Consider the following 17232-nt stretch of genomic DNA (forward strand, 5'->3'; position numbering starts at 1 on the left):
AGTGTTATGGATGAGATTGCACCAAATAAAGTTAAAACGATACCATGCCATGAGAAAGCACCCTGAGGAAATGCTACTGCAGTACAAATCCAAAAGAGAGAATGATTCAAGGCTGAGCACAAATGATGTAAAACCAATCTTTAGATTCATAAAAAATCTTCAAAGATGGGCTGTGTGATTCAAATATGATAATATGCAAAACTCGACAAGGCCTTTTCTCAATTATCGACAACAAAATACTAACAAAAGAAAAAAACTCTTCACCATGGTTGATAAATTCTGACGCTCACCTACACAAATCAACTGAGATATGTAATGAGTTTGCATCTTCTAAGTGGTAAAATCTATAATATTAGACAAGCAATTATTACGTCCTTATCATTCAATGAACCTGATTGATATGGTGAGTCATCTCAAATCATCCACTTGCAGTCTTGACACGCTACCAATCAACTTCTCAAAGAATGTATTTCACTCAATAGCATTAGACATACTTCACTCATGTTGGGTATTTTTACTAACCACTGCAGTTGTAAAACATCATCTTTGGAGACAACTCTGAAAAGTAGTTACAAACCAATTTTAAATGTACCCTTTATTGGTAAAATCATTGAGAAAACTGGCTTTAAACATACTCTCAAATAGCTGTCCAGACAAATTCCAGTCGGTGTTTCAGCCTTAATCAGAGTACCGAGACAGCTCTAATTTATGATTTTTGATGACATTCGCCTAAATACAGATTTAGGAAAAATATCTATTATACTACTTTTTGATCTTAGTGCTGCCTTTGATACCACTGACCACAAACATAACATTTCTGAGAATGTGCCAGTGACCTGTGGTGTCCCCCACGGTTTGATTCGTGATCCACTCCCATTTCATTTATAAATGCTTACTCCTGGTCAGGTTCTACAAGACTATGGGCTGTCCTACCACACCTATGTAGATGATACTCAGACTTACTTGGCCTTGTTCTCAAATGAACATGGTCCCCTTGACCTACTTTGTAAACATCTTTTTCACATCACAAACTGGATGGGAAATAACTTTCTGAAGATAAATAAAAATAAAACAGAGATTATCCTAACTTGGATCAGATAGGAAGGGCACAGACTGGCTTCATATTTGTATTTGAGAGCCCTTGAATCAAAACTAGCTTGTAACCTTGGCATACTAATGGACTCAGATGTCCGTTCAAGTAGTCCTGTTAAAACAGTAACTAAATCCTTATTTTAACACCTTAAGAACTTCAATAAGATTGGATATTTTTAACTAAACCAGATCTAGAGAAACTCATCCATGCCTTTATTTAATTTATTATTTTTTATTTATTTAATACAAATATTTATTAACCTCCAACTCACTATAGAACAATCTATGCTGTTCACGTAGACAAATCCACTCAGATTTATTTCTTTTTTTCTCCTTGATTTTACGCTGCACATCAGCGCACAAACTTTGATTGCTCGCTACTTGTTGACGCGCATTTTTGGATGTGGTATCATTAAATCTTTCGTCACTTCTTGCCTTTGTTTTCGTGATAAAACGTAGTTTGGGAGACCAGAGAAGCTCGCCTGCGATTCCAGTTGGTGATAGATCGTGTAGTGTGGGACCCCCTATCCCCGATCAGTCGTGTAGCGTGAAAGCCACACCGACTTGAAAGACTCCCGATTACAAGAGATCCAGTTGTGTAGTGTGAACTGTACAGCGACCTGACGACTTGGAAAGTCGTGTAGTGTGAACTTGGCATAAGGTGAAGACAAAACATAAAGAAAAAGCATTTAGATTAGGGATGTCGAAGTTAACGCGATAATAACGCATTAACGCGATCTCAATTTAACGCGATTTTAAAAAATAGTGCCGTCAACGCAAATTCTATTTGGCCCTGCAAGTAATCCGTAGTTCATGTTGAGACTTGACCGTGCACGGCATCTCTCATTAAGAGTAGAGGAGTAAGTGCCCAGTGGCGGAGCCAGACAATTTTCACATGGGTGGCCAGACTGAGACCATTGCTCACACAGGGGTGGCACAGAAACTAATACCTTTTTTATGTGGTCACTCACTCATTTACCTATACAGGCAGTGAGTGCCATGTAGAATTACATCACAAAGACCCGCATTGTTATGTTTTGTACTTAACCACGAAATACAAATGACACTAGTTATGTGGAGAACGAGTTGTCTTTATTGCTTAATCCACAACTTGGAGCATCACACTTAAACATAACACGCCGTTACCCGCTGGTCACCTGATACACATATCAGCTCAGTGACGTACAACACAGTGGTAACGTGATACGCAGATCACGTAAATGATATACAGTGTATCACAAAAGTGAGTACACCCCTCACATTTCTGCAGATATTTAAGTATATCTTTTCATGGGACAACACTGACAAAATGACACTTTGACACAATGAAAAGTAGTCTATGTGCAGCTTATATAACAGTGTAAATTTATTCTTCCCTCAAAATAACTCAATATACAGCCATTAATGTCTAAACCACCGGCAACAAAAGTGAGTACACCCCTTAGTGAAAGTTCCTGAAGTGTCAATATTGTGTGGCCACCATTATTTCCCAGAACTGCCTTAACTCTCCTGGGCATGGAGTTTACCAGAGCTTCACAGGTTGCCACTGGAATGCTTTTCCACTCCTTCCTGACGACATCACGGAGCTGGCGGATATTCGAGACTTTGCGCTCCTCCACCTTCCACTTGAGGATGCCCCAAAGATGTTCTATTGGGTTTAGGTCTGGAGACATGCTTGGCCAGTCCATCACCTTTACCCTCAGCCTCTTCAATAAAGCAGTGTTCATCTTAGAGGTGTGTTTGGGGTCATTATCATGCTGGAACACTGCTCTGCGACCCAGTTTCCGGAGGGAGGGGATCATGCTCTGCTTCAGTATTTCACAGTACATATTGGAGTTCATGTGTCCCTCAATGAAATGTAACTCCCCAACACCTGCTGCACTCATGCAGCCCCAGACCATGGCATTCCCACCACCATGCTTGACTGTAGGCATGACACACTTATCTTTGTACTCCTCACCTGATTGCCGCCACACATGCTTGAGACCATCTGAACCAAACAAATTAATCTTGGTCTCATCAGACCATAGGACATGGTTCCAGTAATCCATGTCCTTTGTTGACATGTCTTCAGCAAACTGTTTGCGAGCTTTCTTGTGTAGAGACTTCAGAAGAGGCTTCCTTCTGGGGTGACAGCCATGCAGACCAATTTGATGTAGTGTGCGGCGTATGGTCTGACAGGCTGACAGGCTGACCCCCCACCTTTTCAATCTCTGCAGCAATGCTGACAGCACTCCTGCGCCTATCTTTCAAAGACAGCAGTTGGATGTGACGCTGAGCACGTGCACTCAGCTTCTTTGGACGACCAACGCGAGGTCTGTTCTGAGTGGACCCTGCTCTTTTAAAATGCTGGATGATCTTGGCCACTGTGCTGCAGCTCAGTTTCAGGGTGTTGGCAATCTTCTTGTAGCCTTGGCCATCTTTATGTATCGCAACAATTCGTCTTTTAAGATCCTCAGAGAGTTCTTTGCCATGAGGTGCCATGTTGGAACTTTCAGTGACCAGTATGAGAGAGTGTGAGAGCTGTACTACTAAATTGAACACACCTGCTCCCTATGCACACCTGAGACCTAGTAACACTAACAAATCACATGACATTTTGGAGGGAAAATGACAAGCAGTGCTCAATTTGGACATTTAGGGGTGTAGTCTCTTAGGGGTGTACTCACTTTTGTTGCCGGTGGTTTAGACATTAATGGCTGTATATTGAGTTATTTTGAGAGAAGAATAAATTTACACTGTTATATAAGCTGCACACAGACTACTTTTCATTGTGTCAAAGTGTCATTTTGTCAGTGTTGTCCCATGAAAAGATATACTTAAATATCTGCAGAAATGTAAGGGGTGTACTCCCTTTTGTGATACACTGTACATGTATACTACAATATACCAGAACTTGTCAACAAGCAGCACATGGATGCGACCTCATGTCTGTACTTTAGTCTTGTTATTTCCGTACTAAAACATCTGTGTGGCCTACAAGCTCAGTTTACGGCCACTGTTGCACCCCATTGTGGCCCAGCTGACATATATCTTATATTATTTCCTTAATTGCATGTTGGTCTCTGCATTCAATTTCATGACTGTGGCTATGAAGTATGTGGACGCAGATAAGTGCCCAAACATGAAAGTTTTAAAACAAGCTAGAACAAAATATGTAGCACTCTTAATCTGTTAAATATATATTATAGCTTCGAATAGAAGGTACCCGACTTTATCCTGGTGTATATTAAACTACATATACTTAGCTCTACGTATGTATGAGGGCTTAATCTTGCAATAATATAGAAACATGTGTCCTTTAAAATTATCCTAAAATTGAAGACTGTTGTACAAAGCAACCAAAGACAGGCTCATATAGGTGCACATTCAGATGAGTGCTTTTTTCTATGGCTTTACATTTGGAGCTTTTGGAAACTACCCTGAGTTTATCCCCGTCACTAAGCTTGTCAACTGTTTTTATTTATGCTACTTGTCTACATTTGACACATTGCCATGACTTTTTTTTGCCATGAGTTGTTTGTCTTACACTGTAGGTTCAGTCTTGCATATTAATATAATTTTCTTCTTCTTCCTCGGCCTTTGTCCCGTTCGGTTACGGGGTCGGCTCTCGGCGGATCATGATCCGCATTGATTTGGCACAATTTTTATGCCGGATGCCCTTCCTGACACAACCCTCCCGATTTGATCCGGGCTTGGAACCGGCACTACAATGCACTTGTTTGTGCATCTAGCGGCTAGGTATCTATAGGACAATTCAGTGTTTCCAATTAGCCTGGTGGCATGTTTTTGGACTGTGGGAGGAAACCGGAGCACCCGGAGGAAACCCACACGGACACGGGGAGAACTCCGCAGAGAAAGGACCCAGACCGCCCCACCTGGGGATCGAACCCAGGACCTTCTTACTGTGAGGTGACAGTGCTACTGCATATTAAAATAATGACTATAATTAATAGCTGTTAACATTAACCTAATAGAACATACATGTGCAGCTGTGTCATTAAGATTTGACACTTTTTAGTCAAGCCCCCTTTAATGTGTCATTTCTGGCAATTTATACAACGCCTGTAAATGTGCAGTATTCTCCACAATCGCCAACATTTTAAAATTTATAGATTATCAGTTCACAGTTTAACATTTCCCAACTAATCTCACCTACTTCTCTACATCTCAATCACCCACCAAATATTGATCACAAAAAAACCTTATGTAACACAAATCAATAACATTTATTACAAATTACAGGCAATAAAAGCATATGTTGTTTCAGAAAGTAAAGTTGAACCCAGACCTGTCTGAACATGCTCTGTATTTGACTTTTTTATTGTTAGACTTTGTTTTGTTATAGTTTCTTTTAATTATAACACCCTTGGCCTGACTACAGGCCAGCTACACGTTTGCTATAATCAAATGTATCATTACTATCCTAGTATCCTGTTGCAATTCAAATAGGGCTGCAACTATCGATTATTTTTGTAATCGAGTATTCTATCGATTATTCCAGCGATTAATCGAGTAATCGGATAAGAAATACTTTTGCTTTAATTAAGAGCAAACATAAATGGGTGATTCTTTAATTGGGGGAACTTCCCTAGGTTATAAATATGTGTTAAAAAGTACTTTATTACAAAACAAATATTTTAGGTATTAAAAAGATCATTCATTGCATTACTAAAAAATTACATACCAAAATAATGATGATTTCCATTTTTTATGATGATTTAAACATCAATATTTCACTACTTTGGCCTTGTCCCCAACCCAGACTTTAATAACTTAAAAAGAAACCTTTTTTTTTTCATATTTGTACAACCTATGCATATTTTTGAGCAATATATTACTGTCCCCAGCATCATAATCATTACAGCAACAGTGTATGGTTTCTGTAGGGAATCTTTTATAGGTAACGCTCTCTCTCTCTCTCTCTCTCTCTCTCTCTCTCTCTCTCCATTCTGCAGTCCGCGCTATCAAATATCGGCTCCGTTTCAAATCGCTACTTTAATACTAAACAGTACACTGGTGCAGCGACTGTGTACAAATAGGTGAAAAGTACCCGGATTAAGTCCTGTTAAGTACTGTTTAAGTGTGAGATTTGGGACGCAGCCCTCGGCTTCCTCACGTCACACAGCGTGAACGCGAGGTGAAAGTGAAAGTCCGTGCGGAACACCGTGAGCTGTATATCGGTGTATTAAAATAAACGATTTCTCGACGCTAAAAATTTGAATCGATGATTTTTAGTAATCGAATTACTCGAGTTACTCGAGGAATCGTTTCAGCCCTAAATTCAAACCAGACTGCTTATGTAACCTGTTGGCAATAGCAGAAGTATGATGTTCTGTATAATGTTCAAACAGTACCAACCATCACTTTTGACCAGCTGTTGGTTTGACCAGCTAAACTGTGTGTACTGCACAGGTTATAAAATACTAGCTAGATTCTTGGTCATTTGAAGTGCAGTTATATATGGTATAAACAACGTAAAGTATTTGAGATTAAATAGTTTGTTCCAGAGGTTTCTAACAGAATATAAAATGTTAGGAATGTATTATGTTTTAAGTTGCAATGTTAGAATGTATGACAAAACACCAATTTATATAATTGCCATTTTTATCCATCAATCTACACTTAATCACACATAATGCCAAAGTTAAACATAAATTTTTTTTTTATTTCAAGCCGTAGCCTAGTGGTTAAGGTACTGGACTAGTAACCAGAAGGTCGCTGGTTCCAGCCCCACCACTGCCAGGTTGCTGCTGTTAGGCCCTTGAGCAAGGCCTTTAACCCCTTAATTGCTCAGACTGTAGACTGTAACTGCAATGTACTGTAAGTCACTTTGGATAAAGGCGTCTGCTAAATGTCAAAAATGTAAATGTAATTATAATTGAAATCTTATATTCACATAACTTGTAAGAACCTGTATTGAATACTGTGTATGTCTCTACAAGGCTGGCACACCTGAAATTGGACAGTTTATGCCATTCTTCATAGCAGATTCTCACAAGTTATATCAGATTAGATGGTAAACGTCTATAAATTCCCAGCTTCCCTTATTAATTCCACAGAAAATGGTACTTTTGTACACAAGAGATTTCAGTAGACTGATTGGTAAAATTGGCAGTTAGATTCATTCCAAAATCAAACCCACAACACAGCAAAGAGCAGAAAGTCAAAAGGACCAAGTTTCCACTGAGCTTCTTTTGTCATTATCAGTAGTTTAACGGACAGCTAAGAAGCTCCAGACTTTTAACCATATGGATGGGGATACTACAAACAGACATTACAAAACATGACAAACAAGTCTTAAAATCCCTAATTTTCTTCAACTTTAACATAGTTGATTAGCTGATAGTCTTAAGTGCATGGGGCTCTAGTGGTTACAAGATGAACTACAGTAAGAGATGTATTTTGCTCCTGCATCTATTGTATCATCACTTAGCCATGTTTCCATTTCAAGTGAAGATCATTCTGGGTCAAGTCAAGGGTTGTGAATAGCTTAAGGAATGTAAACAGATGTTTTAGATGTTGTTTCTTAATGCAATTCTGTATTATTGTTATGTTATGTTAACTAATATTAGTTACAAACATTAGACTCTCTGACTATCATCGACTATAATTTACAATGGTTTTCATTTCCATTTTGACCAGTGCACTTCTAAAATCAAACTGGACCGAGTTTACTAATGTAAAAATAATATAAAAGTCAATATAAACACAGATGTCTTCAGTAGTTTAACTGGTTGCAGAAGACACAGGGCCAGTTTTAGAACTGAAGCCAGTTTTTGCTGGGTGTTGGAACAGCAACACCATTCAGTTATGATGAGCTAGTCAGCCACTTGACGTTTTCAAAACAAACACACCATCGTTGCTGTTTGGACGTTTTGTGATCTCAGTTGTGCAATTCTATAAACGTATGTAGTAATTCGGGAGGAAAGGCGGTCACAGTTCTGGCTAAACTCGAGGCTAAATCGTATTTACTCAGTACCTCATGCTGTATGCTCCAGCCCCGAGCTCCTGTCCGATTCCAGACAGACTGGCATCGAAGTCGTGCACGAGTCCTGACTCGATCGCAGCGTCGTCCATCTTCAGCACCCACGCCATGGTGCCTAGAGTCCAAACACAGGGCCAACAGTAAGAACACGCTAGCAAGGCTGAGTAGCCAGCGCCTGTAGGCTAGATGCTGATGTTTAGCAGTATGGCTGCAAATGCCAGGTGCGTCGCCATGCAGCTAGAGCTCATTTTCACCGAGATCTTCGTTCTTCAGATCAGTACAGCGAATCGCTCTGTATTCACTTGTATTCTTTAAATGCTCCGACTCTGTCAATACAGCAACATACACGCGGTTGAGTCTGTTAACCAAGTGCGTGTGTAAGTTTTGCGCTGTAGCACAAAGTGGCTGCACAATGTTGACAGTCCACTCAGTAATGTTACATTGCATCCACTCAAGCAATATCCGCCGCCCGGTAGCTGTTTTCGACTGCTATTACACACGAAAAAATGCTCGTTTACACCCTCCCATCCGAACCCTCTGGCTTCTTTTGGTTATAATGCCCGCCATGCCTAGGCTGGTTAAAAAATAATAAATAAAAATCAGTTATAAACCACACAACCTCATGGCCTTCCGTCGCCACAACAAGGCGGAATTGAGTCGCAATACAGGTAGGGAGGAGAAGCCACAGCTCAGTAGGCGGGATTTGTCGGAAAACAGGTGAGAAAAGAATTGAGTAGCCAATCACACAACTTTGCTTGAAGCTACGACACTTGCTCAGCCAATCGCGAGCATCCGAACATATGTCGTCATGTTTCTTCACTGCGGTCTACAACAGTTTGCCTGAGCAATACAAGGTAAACGCAATAGCGCCAGTTTGTTAAAGTTGCAGGACGTAACATTTTAAAATTCGGTTGTGGCGTGTTACATGTGACATCTTCATAACACGTTTATTCATATTCTGTAACAGATTCATCCCGGTCATGGTCGTGGTGGGTCCAGAGCATACCCGGACCTGCTGAACCAGATACCAGTCCATCTGAGGGCATCACAGAATTACCAGTTTACTCACACCTACATGCAGTTGAGAGTAGTCAGTCTACATACCTGCATGTTTTCGAACAATAGAAAAAATTCATGTGTTTAATGATTAATATTCACCTACTTATTCATTGTGAGGACAGTGGTAGCCTAGTGGGTAGAGCTTTGGACTTTCAATCCAAAGGTTGAGAGTGTGAATTTCAGCTCTGCCATGCAGCCACTGTTGGGTCCTTAAGCTAGGCCCTCTCGGCTCCAGGGGTGCCGTACAATGGCTGACCCTGTGCTCTGACCCCAGCTTTTAAACAAGCTGGGATATGCGAAGAAAGAATTTCGCTGTACTCTACACCTAAATGTATATATGACAAATAAAGGCATTCTATTCTATTCTATCCTCATAAGGGTCAAGTTGAATCTGAAGCCCACCTAGAAACACTGGAAGCAAAGTGGGATTAAACCCAGGGCAGGGTGTCATTACCAAACACACCCATTCACTCACACCTGAGGACAAAGAAGCTAAAATTAGAGTATCCAAGGAACACCACAAAACATGCGAAGGAACATAGAAGACTCCTTACAGTAGACAGTGGTCACTGGAGGTATAAACTTAAACTCTGCACCTAGGTGCATTAGTTACAAAACAGGAATATTATATTGTTTTTAAGGAAACTCCTAAATTATTGACAGTATATAACAAATAAATGACTTTTCACTTGGCACTTAACAAAACAGTCACAGAATTCTCTTAAAAAGTCACAAAAATAACCACAGAATTATAAATGCACCTTTATGACTCATCGTCCACAATAACTGCAGGTTTCAGCAGTTGAGCTTCACAACACTGGAATTTATGGCTGCATTTCTAAAAGGACGAGCTGCAATACTTAGAATAAGACACACTAAACTTTATCCTCTTAGCAATGGGTGGGGAAAAAAGTATGTACTGACCATTACTGCTTCCTACTTCTGGATGCATTTATGTTTAAAGAAACCCAAAGAATGCCTTCAAAGCACAATGTGACCATTTATATGATTAGAGTTTGATTATAGTCAGATATTAGTGCGCATGTAAACACAAGGTCTGCTAATAATTGGAAAAGAAGTAGATAATCCATAATGGTACTGGCAGTCTAATGGAAATCATTAGGTCTAGTGTTTGCTTTACAAAGTGAAATTCAGCAAACGAATAAAGCATCCGTACAAAACCAGGTGAACCCTTATCAAAGTGTTTCCTGATATTTTTATATTCCAGGATAAAGTCTCTAAACATGCTACAAAACCCCTACTAATGCATATAACCTTCTCTAAGATTTGAGAAGTGGATGACAACAAGGATGAAATCAACCACCCAACATTGCATTCTCAATTACAAGATTTAAGAAAAAAAAACACTAATTCTGGATAATGTTTGAGTGCTTAATTTGGGTTAGACACCATCTTAATTTCTTAAGAATGGGAAGATTTGTTTATCGTAGAAAAATCTAACTTTGTAAAACAGATCATTTGGGACTAAAATAATGGCATTTCATTTAGATTTAAAGCTTATAAGGAACCAAAGGTTTGACCCTACTTGGTTTTGTTCTTTCATGTATTTACTGCATGTCTGCTGGTTTCTAGACCCTTTGTGACACAGTCCCAAACCCTGGTGCTGTGTGCTACAGTGCCATACCTTAAATATAATAAGCTTAAAGTCTTTATTTTAAAACAAGTGGCCTGCAAACATGTCAATGTTTTTCCACTTTTCAGGTAAAGTGGTGAGATCTAAATATGCATACTCCCGTAAATCTTAGTAAATAATCTAAAATTTACATTCAGCTCAGTGTCAGTTTTTATCCTTGACTGACCTACAGTTGTGATCAACATAACTGACACCCTTAAATATTAAGTACACCATGTGAGATAAAGTGCTTAGTGACACTGCTTAAAAAATAAATACAGTGGGGGAAATAAGTATTTGATCCCCTGCTGATTTTGTAAGTTTACCCCCTTACAAAGACTTGAACAGTCTATAATTTTTATGGAAGGTTTATTTTAACAGAGAGAGACAGAATATCAACAAAAAATCCAGAAAAAAAACATTAAATAAAAGTTATAAATTAATTTTTATTTAATTAAGGGAAATAAGTATTTGATCCCCTACCAACCAGCAAGAATTCTGACCCCCACAGACCGGTTATGTGCCCATGAGGCACACAAATTAGTCCTGTCCCTGTATAAAGGACTCCTGTCACAGAATCAGTTTCTTCCGTTCAAATCTCTCGACCACCATGGGCAAGACCAAAGAGCTATCAAAGGACGTCAGGGACAAGATTGTAGACCTGCACAAGGCTGGAATGGGCTACAAGACCATCAGCAAGAAGCTTGGTGAGAAAGAGACCACTGTTGGTGCGATAATTCGAAAATGGAAGAAATACAAGATCACAGTCAATCACCCTCACTCTGGAGCTCCATGCAAGATCTCACCTGGTGGGGTAAGAATGATTCTGAGAAAAGTGAGGTCAGTCCAGAATTACACGGGAGGAGCTTGTCAATGATCTCAATGATCTTGCCCATGGTGGTCAAGAGATTTGAACAGAAGAAACTGATTCTGTAACAGGAGTCTTTTATACAGGGACAGGACTAATTTGTGTGCCTCATGGGCACATAACCGGTCTGTGGGGGTCAGAATTCTTGCTGGTTGGTAGGGGATCAAATACTTATTTCCCTTAATTAAATAAAAATTAATTTATAACTTTTATTTAATGTTTTTTTTCTGGATTTTTTGTTGATATTCTGTCTCTCTCTGTTAAAATAAACCTTCCATAAAAATTATGGACTGTTCAAGTCTTTGTAAGGGGGTAAACTTACAAAATCAGCAGGGGATCAAATACTTATTTCCCCCACTGTACACTCATATGTTTAATACATGTGCAAGACACAAAAATAATGAAATAAATACTTGGCAGAAAAAGGGGATACAGAATTTACAACAATGCCAGAACACAATTACTGGCACCATTTGTTCAGTTTGAAACAAATTACAAAATCAGACTAACTTACCTGTCCCCACCTTTCAGTGCTCACACGAATGTATGTAGCCTGTGAATGATGGCTTTAATGCTTAAAAGGGGCTGGTTTTATTTCCTAGTCCTTGTTCACAGTGGCAAAGACAATAGAGCTGTCTTAGCAAACCAGAAATGCTATTATCAATAAGCACAAGTCTAAAGGGTACAAGACATCTCCATCCTGGCTTTAACAGTTTAAAACATTGTCAATAACTTTGCTGCTCATGGAACAGTCAAGAACCTTCCAGGATGTGGTAGAAAGGAAAAATCATTGGAGAATCCTACAAAAGGTGGTTTAAAATTTGGCAAAGAAACTGCATACCCACAACATTTAAAGAAATTAAGGCTGAGCTGGAGACATCTGGGGTCATGGTTTCAACTTGTGCCATACGCAGCACACTTAACAAAACAAGGCTCTATGGTTAAAGAAATACATTAATAAAGAGCGACTGAACCTTGTCAAAACTTAAATAAATGAACCACAATCCTTCTCAAAAATGATGTATGGACAGATAAAACAAAACTATAAAATATAATAAAGCCTTTAAAAAATGATGAAAGCCTTCCTACGATGAAACGTGGAGGATCCATAATGTTGTGGGGGTGCTTTGTTGTGTCAGTTACTGGAGGCCTGGAAACGTGTTATAATAATTATATCAAAGAATTATTAGAGCATTTTAGAGCAAAATGTTCTCCCAAGTTTAAGAAAAGCAGACGTTTGGATGCTGTCATTGTTGCCAAAGGTTTTGCAGCCAAGTATTAAGAAAGGGTGATCATATCCATGTTATATACTGTGTTTCTTCTTTGTTTTCAAATGACTGTTCTATTGAAACAAAGTTTCTACATTTCCACTTATTTCTGAAGATGTTGGATTTTTTCCAAGACATCAATAATGTTGACCACAACTTTTTTGTTCTTCACTGTTGATTTAAGAGTAAACCACTGTATAGTTTTATGCAAAAGTCTTTTGTCTTTTTTACATGGTTGTTTACATGGACATTTTGCTCATTTAAATGCAAAAAAGTAACACACTAAATTTAAAATACATCATAAAATGTGGCATGTTCAAAGGCTATATGATATTTTGTTACTTTTTCCCCATAAATTAAATGTAATAAAAACTGTGCATTGACAAATACCACATTTTGTTTCTTTCCTTTGGTGATTTTAGGGCATGTGGGTTTATATATATTATTCTACAATCTGCCAATAGGGAGAATGGCATGCATCATAATTTATCCCAAAAAAATGTTGAAGTTTTGTGAAATCCCTGAATCAGATGACAAAGCACAATTCATGGCACAATATAACATATTTTTACTGTTCCAGAGTTTAAGGACTTGTGCTTTATACCAACCAGCCAATGCCTGGCATTACACAATGGTTTACACAGATTTGACATACCAACAATAAATATGTATATTTTATAATAAATATGCAAATCTGAGCTGCCCTTATAAAATAATTGTATAAAAAATGCCAGTACTTTTATAAATCCATAATGATTGTAACATCTGTGTTATGATACAGTTCTCTTATTCTGTGAGTAGGACTGGAGCAGGATGACAGCATCCCATGACTGAGATCAATTAAGCACATTTGTAATTATACCAAGACAGGGCTCTTCTGAACCTCTGCATTCTCATAACTAAAGACAAGTCTGAGCACAAGTAAATAAAAGTCAAGCAGTTCTCTTTCTGTACATTTTCTCTTTATTTTCATTTAATTGTTAGCATAGCTTTAGAAATGCATTGAGGAAACGAGGAAAGAATTTCCTCACATGGGAGAAAGTGAGACTACAGGGAGGAGAAAGACACACAACAGTTTTTCCATTTAAATGCGTAAATACATTTCTACAAATTCCCCATCTGAGTAGAACGACACTATGCTACTTAAAAGAACTGACGCAGCTTCTGAGTAACAAGACTTTCTTGAACACTCGTGTTCCATTATACATAGATACATATTGCCTGTGTAATCAATCACATCTGGTTTTGCCACTGTGACATCAGTCTTGGGCATGAAAATGGATCACCTGACCTGTAATGGCTTGCAGGTGACCAGACAAAAAAAGGTTGGTTTTTAATTATGACATGCATATAGCCAAGCAAAGTATGCCATATAATAGAGCAAGCTGAACCAACCATTCAGTGTTATGAAGTGATATGACTGTTAATAATCAATCAAGAAGCCATTAGGATCATTAATGACATGTATGATCAGATTCTTCAGTAGTGAATCTGAGTTTCCTCAAAAGCTCTTTGATACCAAACGATCTGGGCATTGTGTTGTGGCACACAAATCCTTACCCCTCTCTCTTTTCTCTTAACTGATTTCTCTTTCGTACATATTACCAGTTCACCAGGTCGACAAAACTCGCCACCAGCACCACAGATGCAGCTTCCACTAAGACACACATGCTTACACATTACGGAGTGAAACGGTTTAAGAGGAAATGTTTGAGATTAGTCCAGCGCTGCACCTCAGTCAGCTTCAGATGTTCAGAGGATGGTAAAAGAGGAGGGAATGAAGGAGGGTGTCCAGCAGTGAAAGTCCAAATGTGTGTGTATGTGTTTCTGTAAGCCTGTAAATTTGTAGCGGTCTGAGTGTTTGTATGCATGTTAAAAAGCCTGTTAGGGCCAATGCCCTCATGAAGTCCTGCAAGCTCAGCTACAAGACTTGACTTCCCATATCTGATGACTGGTCACTTCCACTGGAGCCACTCTGAGCACGCTTTATATACAGATTCAACAGTTTCAGCTGCAGAAAAACACAGAGCAGAACTGAGTATGAGCATCATGATATTCATCACAATAAATCTGGTCACTATCCACTTTTAAAAGGAATAACTTTAGCAGCACTAAACACTTGAATAGTGACCAAAATAAACTCTTTTAAAAAGGAATCAGTTTTATACAGTCTTTATATGGCCAAAATGATGTGGACACCCCTCCGAATAATTGTATTTAATGGGTTTCACTAAATATTATTTTTTCACACAGTTAGTGATCAATGATATATTTTCATCTTTGTGGAGACAGCTTGATTGTGCCTGGGGACATAGCAAGGTCCATGATAAAAAACTAGTTGACAAGTTTAGTGTGAAAAAACTCTAGATACCTCCAAAAATACCTGACCTCAACCCCAACGAACACCTTTCAAATGAATTGGACCATAAATTACAAGCTTGGTGTTGCTGGTCAACCATAAGTGCCTGACTTCACAAAATCTCTTTTGACTTTAAGGGTACAGATTTCCACAGAAACACACTGAAATCTTGCAGAGGGCCATTCCAGAGCTGACAACATTCAGTCTTAGTTTTATACTTACATCAAAATAATCCTGTCTTAATACCCAAATAACTTTTGGAAATTTAGATTCATGTATCTACAGCTTTATTTTAAACAAAAACAGCTAGGATTTGTAGGTTAATTTCGCAGAATCCCAGACCCACTGGGGGACTTGCATTACCAAACCGAGGATTATTAGGGGTCTAATATGAATCTTAAGTTGTACTGGTGTAAGGGCCATTATGGGCAGCAATGGAGATGGATTCTTATAGACATGTCTGTTTTACGGCCTTGCTTTCTTTACCCCTACCTCTGTTAGGCAGCCGTTCTACAGGTAACAGGGTTGTCAGAGGTACATTACATTTTTGGTGTCAATTTAGAGTCCCTTTTGGCCTGCACCCCCCTCTACATTCATTCCAGTTAATGGTAACCCTCTTGGGCATCTACATACAGACATGATGGGCTAGGTCTGAGGGGCATTGTCAACAATTTTTGTGTTACTGCATTGTGTCCAGTGATTTCGGGTAAACCAGAACCACGGCGAACCTGACCAGGATAAAGTTGTAATAAAACCAAAATGAAATAAAAACATGAACTGAAAAAATAAGCCTGGACATTGTAGTTTTGAGGATGTAATTGTTACCCGCCTACCTTGCTGCCAGACAGCTGGCTAAGGTGAGGTTTGAGATCCTCTCCGATGATGGCATAGATGGCCACGAGGCAGAAGACGCAAGCTTTCCGGACACTGCTTTCAGAGTTGTCGTAGCCCTATGTGGCAGAGTGAAGAACTGTTAGAACCAAGATAACCAACGCATGTAAACATCGTTAAAGCCTTCCTGTAGGGGTCGTTTTTACCTGAATGAGGCCTGGAACCATCTCTGGAAGCATATGGTGCAAACTTTCCTTGGGCAGCCGCTCAATCACTTTGGTGAGCATTTTAATGGCAGCCAGGTTGATGGGGTAATCTGCAGACTGAATAATGGGACATAGCACCTTAATGCACTGCTCTGGGCTTATGGAGCTGGCCAGCATGGCTGCTGCCTCTTCTGCTGCCCGGACCACCTACACAGACACAGAGGCAAGCAAATGGATTTATGTGAATGTATAAAATGTGAAAGAAAAGACAAAACTGTATCATTGTACAATGCAGTGAATGGTGTAGGTGTATGTTCAGAGCTCTGACCTCTTTGTGTTGGTCCTTGTGTGCTTCCAAAGTTTTCATTATAGTAAGTTCTGCATAGTTCTTAAAGCGCCAGGGCTGCTTGTTTAGGATCTCCTTCAGCACACGCAGAGCCAGGGCACGAATAACATGCTGCGAAAATATGTTTATTAAGTTAACTATTATGGAAAATAAAAGTAATTTTAAAAATAATAAATTATTATAGTAATATTACATTTATGCTTGATTTTTTTTATCCACAAACACTACCAGATGCAAATATGATCAGACAAATGTATTTCATTTTCATCAAATGCTTTATCCTGGTCAGGGTCATGGCAGTTCTAGATCCACTGAGAAACACTGAGCACAAGGCAGAAATACCCTCGACAGGGCACCAGTCCCCCGTCCAGGGTGCTACTGTGTGCCTTGCGCCCATTGAAAAGCTGGGATAGGCTCCAGCACCAAATGCGACCCTAATTGGATAAACGGTTAAGAAGGTAAGTGAGGGCACCAGTCCATCGCAGGGCTTCGATCACCACCTTAGACATAACTAATCATGTCTGTATAGACATGCAGTCAGCTGATAGTACCGCTGAGATTTGAACCAAGATCGGTGGTGGG

At 39.2% G+C, this 17232-nt stretch overlaps 2 protein-coding genes across 38 annotated transcripts in view; both read right to left on the minus strand.

The window, feature by feature from the left end:
* Nucleotides 1-8747, minus strand: part of ubp1 (upstream binding protein 1) — a 32293-nt gene extending 23546 nt beyond the window's left edge. For all 3 annotated transcript variants that reach the window (XM_063013542.1, XM_063013544.1, XM_063013543.1), the window contains exon 1: nt 8075-8747. In XM_063013542.1, coding sequence (XP_062869612.1) covers nt 8075-8190 — 116 coding nt within the window. In that variant the 5' untranslated portion in view covers nt 8191-8747. The remainder of the gene's footprint in view (nt 1-8074) is intronic.
* Nucleotides 8748-13848: 5101 nt separating this feature from the next.
* The window catches only part of clasp2 (cytoplasmic linker associated protein 2), a 66055-nt gene continuing 62671 nt past the window's right edge, over nt 13849-17232 (minus strand). For all 35 annotated transcript variants that reach the window (XM_063013795.1, XM_063013641.1, XM_063013759.1 and 32 more), the window contains 4 exons: nt 16633-16761; nt 16305-16511; nt 16101-16217; nt 13849-14919 (listed from right to left, as the gene is read on the minus strand). In XM_063013795.1, the coding sequence (XP_062869865.1) occupies nt 14830-14919; nt 16101-16217; nt 16305-16511; nt 16633-16761 (543 nt within the window). In that variant the 3' untranslated portion in view covers nt 13849-14829. The remainder of the gene's footprint in view (nt 14920-16100; nt 16218-16304; nt 16512-16632; nt 16762-17232) is intronic.

Source organism: Trichomycterus rosablanca, chromosome 2, assembly GCF_030014385.1.
Source record: "Trichomycterus rosablanca isolate fTriRos1 chromosome 2, fTriRos1.hap1, whole genome shotgun sequence".
Classification (NCBI taxonomy): Eukaryota; Metazoa; Chordata; class Actinopteri; order Siluriformes; family Trichomycteridae; genus Trichomycterus; species Trichomycterus rosablanca.